This window comes from Egretta garzetta, unplaced genomic scaffold (assembly GCF_000687185.1).
Source record: "Egretta garzetta isolate BGI_Z169 unplaced genomic scaffold, ASM68718v1 scaffold265, whole genome shotgun sequence".
Taxonomy (NCBI): domain Eukaryota; kingdom Metazoa; phylum Chordata; class Aves; order Pelecaniformes; family Ardeidae; genus Egretta; species Egretta garzetta.
The window spans coordinates 922,458-927,574 of record NW_009259789.1 but is presented as its reverse complement, the minus strand read 5'-3'; the positions used below and the strand labels follow the sequence as shown (position 1 = coordinate 927,574).

Genomic DNA, 5,117 nt, shown 5'->3' with positions numbered 1-5,117 from the left:
AGCCCTGGGGGGATTTAACAGCCGGGCAGAGGCGGTGCTGAGGGCCAGGGTTTGGGGGTGGGATGGCAGGGGTAGGGGAGTGGTTGCACTTGATGATATTGGAGGTCTTTTCCAACCTAAACGATTCTATGATTCCATGAGGCATCTTGAGCACAGTCATGCCTACTACTGAAGAACTTCTTATACTTTTCATGAATTATTTCTCTCACTCATAACCACCCTTACAAAAAAAACCTGCTGGGCATTTTCAGTGTGAATTGGAGAGCTCATGTCTAGCTCCAAAGTCTTGGTTTAGATTTATCTAACAGATTTAAAAGCTCTCAAGTGTCAGTTTTTCAGATGGGCTTTTTACACATATGATCGAGTCACCCCCTCTTCTACAACAAACTGAACAGACTGAGCTCTTCATCTATCTCATTAAAAGATGTTTTTCTCGCTCTCGTGGCTCTTCTCCGAAATCTCTTCATTTTTTCACTCTTCCAGACAAGCAAATGCCAGGCCTGGACACATCCAGACCTAACAGAGTTGCCAGGAGAAGGCTTTCCTTGCCCATTAAAAGGTCCTGTCTGTGTTGGTTTTTTCCCTTTCTCTACATTTTATGAACTGCAGATGTCAGTCACTGAAGATGCTGTATTTCTCTCCCAGTCACTGAGAAAAAACCCGTGTTACTACAGGGGGACTAATAATCAACTCCTATGAGCTCCCACTGGAAACACTCTAATAAGAGAATTTTCCTTATACACGTTAGGTGTTATTTGCCTAATTCATCCAGTATGTGCCATTACGCTTTTGCACAATTCCAGTTCCTAAAATTAAATAGCATGCATTATTAAATCTAATACCTTGCAGAAGCCTATTATACCAACACCACTGCTTTTATCAAATGAAAAGAGAGAGATGAAATACAGCCTAATAATTATACAAATGATCATACTCCTCTTCAGACAACTGGGACTGAAAAATATTCCATCAGACTTTCTGAATTTACTAGAAATAAAATTTCATACCAAAGCCGGTATGATTAAACAACATTATTTACTCCAGCTTAGCACTACAAGATTACAGATTTGGAGGTAAAAAACCAAAACCACACAGAAAAAAACCCCACGACTTTTGGACTGGGTGAATTTGGGGGTTTTCTTACACAAATACAACCAGTACCCACCTGGTAAAGCGATGCACTCCTGATTCCTAGGTTCCCACTGACAGTTTTGATCCATGGCACAGCTTTTACAACTTGTCTTTTTGTTACAGTAATAGGCAGGGTTATCCTTAGGACAATTTTCATATACAGTAATAGGAACCTAAAATAAATAGCACAGATGAGGCTTTTTCCCATCCAACCAATGTGGGTTTGTAACAGCCATGACTACCACACTGAACTTCACAGCTCAGACCTACAAAGCAACCTACATGTTCAAAAGCTGTGACACTGGGCATAGCCTGTATCGTGTGTTCATATATTCACCCAGGCCACCATCTGACACATTTTCCTTACTAGAGCTTTTACAAAAGGGTTAGTTTGGGGTGTTTTATTTTTCCCTAGGGAAGGCTCTACCGGTAGCAAACCCAAATGGCTACGTGCCTTACTGCATAATCACACCACCTCTTCCCCTTGCCCTCAGCCATCCTCCTAACTTAAGTGGAGAGTCCCACGGAAAGCCCTTGGACCAACTTGAAGCAAATTCAAGCACGTTAGCAGCTCAGAGCTACACGAGCACTGGAAATAATGAAACAACAGGGGTCATAACACCGACAGATGAAGGCATCCGGGCATGAGCTATTTCAAAGGCTAAATTTAAACTATAGAAGTATGAGAGAGACTTTACCTGTTCCTCTGTGCAGTTGTTATGCATTGAGATACACTGGTCAGTGCACCATTGACAGCTGTTTGTATTGGCAGTACAGCTATAGCAGTCTGTAATCTGATCACATTTTTCATTGTCTACAGCTATTAAAGAAAAAAACCTGCATGACCAAAAACAGGCATTTCCTGACAGAGCTCTAAGAACTTGATTATATACAGCAAAAGATATAACCAAACAGTAGTGCCTGTAGATTTTCCATTATCGACTACTTAGTAAATCAGGTACTTTCATGCGATTGAACTGATGGAAAATTGCATTCATTTGCACCATCAATCATTCTGAGCGCCCAAGGATCCGTAAAACACAACACCAGAAAACGCACCAAGACATGGAAGCTCATGAACTAAGACCGGGCGTGCATGTTCGGTCAATGCCCATGCAAATGATGCCAGAGGACATTTCACAAGGACGGTGAAAAGACTCCCACCGCCGGCCCGTTTTGCTGCAAGCCTGGCCTTCAATTACGTGAAGCATTTTTATGCAAAGCTTGAACTTTCCACTTCATCCTTCCAACTGCTTATCGCCTGTGTTTTGTGAAAATTTATTGTACGTTGAGAGCCCATCAAAGCAATGTCCCTTTACATCAATTTCTTTTAAATAATTAAAGGCTGCCATCTATTACAGAATCAAGGTTCGTGTAATTCAATTCAGATCAACGAATGCATCAGGATAAAGCATTGAAAAGTTGTTTAAAAATCATCGTAAGGGAGAACACAGGAATCAGACCTTAAAAGAAACGTTCTTTCTGTATGCCCCTATCCATATAATACTGTAGAAGGGGAAATAAAGTGACTTTGCTTAAAACACTCTTCCTGCTGTCTCTCTTGAAGAGCAAAGCATAAAACTGCAGGACCCAGATCCCCCTCCTTCCCACGCCCCATGGTGCTCATCAGCGCATTGCTGGCTGGTTCTTGGAACAAACATCTACAGAGCAATGGTCCAGGCCTGATTCCTGACTGGTGATGTCTGTTTGGGAGAGCAAAGTAAGTACAAGCAGTACAGTAGGGGGAAAAAACAAATCTAACGAGCAAGCAAGCTTCAGGGGGAAGGAGAGGTGGAAACATCTCCAAGCCACTGCAGCCACTTGGTCAGAGGAAGGTCTCCCGGGCACTTAGGGAAGCAGAACTATGGAAGCCCCCCCATTTTAAACTTAATCTGATAATAGCATACAACTAACAGAAGACAGAATTTGGAAAAGACAGACCCTACACGCCCTTTGGGAAGGGGAACGGAAAGAACGTGCCACATACCTGACTTGGGAGGACAGTCTTCAAAGACCTTTTGCTTCTGCTCTACCGTGGCCATTTCCCAGGGGACGCAGCGAGGAGAGGTGGCAGCCCACACGCACCTGACGCCAGGACCCGCTCGCACGCAGGCCGATTCGTTGGCGAAAGCCTCACATCTCTCAGGTGTGTACTTCAAGATGTCGCTCAGGAGGAGGCTGTTGAAGCCTCCAAATACATACATGGTGCTAGACAAAATGGAAGCAAAGACATAAATATTGGTGCCTGTGTTTATAAACCACGCATTGCTGCAAGTCAATGTGACTCCAGGTGCGAGCAAGGTGTTTTATTACATTCCAGCATGTATAAATCCAAATAAATAGCTCTTGGTTAAGGAAGGCACTAAAGAGAAGGTCAGGCGAGTTCCACTGTTCCAGAGAAGACAGAGAATCTCAACCCATGGGTAATGGTTTTAAACTAAAACAGGGTAGATTTAAACTAGATATAAGGAAGAAATTCTTTACAATGAGGCTGGTAAAACACTGGAACAGGTTGCCCAGAGAGGGGGTGGAGGCCCCATCCCTGGGAACATTCCAGGCCAGGTTGGACGGGGCTGTGAGCAACCTGACCTGGTTAGCGGTGTCCCTGCTCACTGCAGGGGAGTTGGGCTGGGTGACCTCTAGGGGTCCCTTCCAACCCAAAATATTCTATGATTCTATGGTGTTGAGACAGAGTCAAACCATTCCAAGGTCATGGACTGACCTTGCCCGCTTCAGAAAAACCTTTGGGTGACACCTGATCAGTGTGACTACACATGAAACGCCGCAGAAAAGTGGGATCCTCCTGTAAAGAACAGTGGCAAGAGAGGGAGGAAGGCTAAAAATCAGGGGCGCGGCATCACACCGTTAAACCAGCGTTCAGAAACTGTGACAAAACAATTCAGTGTTGTCACATCTTGCTGCACCGTGTGACAGGACCACAGCTATTTCCATGGCTGTTAGCAACTGAGCAAGGACTCATTGTGTCAACTGAAAAGAAAAAAAAAAAAAAAACCCCCAAAAAAAAAAAAAATATTTTTGGGGGGGGGGGGGGGAAAATGTGTTTTTTTAAACCTTCTTTAGTATCACAACTGCTTCAGGCAAAACATCCAATTTCATTAGTTACACAAAAATGTCACCAAAAAACCCTGTGCGCCCACGTTTGTGAATGTACTTTTAAAAGGGACAGTCAAGAAGAGTCAATGCAACTGAATAAAAGTTCTGGTTGAATAGAAAGTATTTTTAATATGATTTTCATCCTATTTTAGTAAAGAACTAAAGCATAGGGTTAACTGCCCCTCATGGAAGAAAATGCACAGCAGGTATTAGTATACAATGAAACAAATAGACAGTGAGTGAGATTTTAGAGACCAAAAAAAGGTATCTAGAAGCACACCTTCCCTTTCAAGGCAGTGACAGTTATCTGCCTGGCTTAAACTGTGCTTTAAATAATGTTAAATGATTTACAGAAAGTATGGAGGACAACCAGGGGATCAGGCCCAGCCAGCATGGGTTCAGGAAAGGCAGGTCCTGCCTGACCAACCTGATCTCCTCCTATGACCAGGTGATGAGGGAAAGGCTGTGGGTGTTCTCTACCTGGACTTTAGTATTGACACTGTCTCCCACAGCATTGTCCTGGAGAAGCTGGCGGTTCATGGCCTGGACAGGCACACTCTTCACTGAGTAAAAAACTGGCTGGACGGCCAAGCCCAGAGAGTTGTGGTCAACGGAATTAAATCCAGTTGGCAGCCGGTCACAAGCAGTGTCCCCCCAGGGCTCAGTTCTGGGGTCGGTCTTGTTACATATCAACGACCAGGACGAGGGGATTGAGGGCACCCTCAGCCAGTTTGCAGATGACACTGAGCTGGGTGGGAGTGTGGATCTGCTGGAGGGGAGGGGGGCGCTGCAGAGGGACCTGGCCAGGCTGGATCCATGGGCCCAGGCCAATGGTGTGAGGTTCAACAAGGCCAAGGGCCGGGTCCTGCACT

The 5,117-nt window shown here is 44.6% G+C and overlaps 1 protein-coding gene across 3 annotated transcripts in view; it reads right to left on the bottom strand.

Moving 5' to 3' along the window:
* Nucleotides 1-5,117, bottom strand: part of ATRN (attractin) — a 140,907-nt gene that overhangs the window by 88,725 nt on the left and 47,065 nt on the right. For all 3 annotated transcript variants that reach the window (XM_035895064.1, XM_035895066.1, XM_035895065.1), the window contains exons 12-14: nt 3,119-3,339; nt 1,830-1,951; nt 1,166-1,304 (exon numbers count right to left, since the gene is read on the bottom strand). In XM_035895064.1, coding sequence (XP_035750957.1) covers nt 1,166-1,304; nt 1,830-1,951; nt 3,119-3,339 — 482 coding nt within the window. The remainder of the gene's footprint in view (nt 1-1,165; nt 1,305-1,829; nt 1,952-3,118; nt 3,340-5,117) is intronic.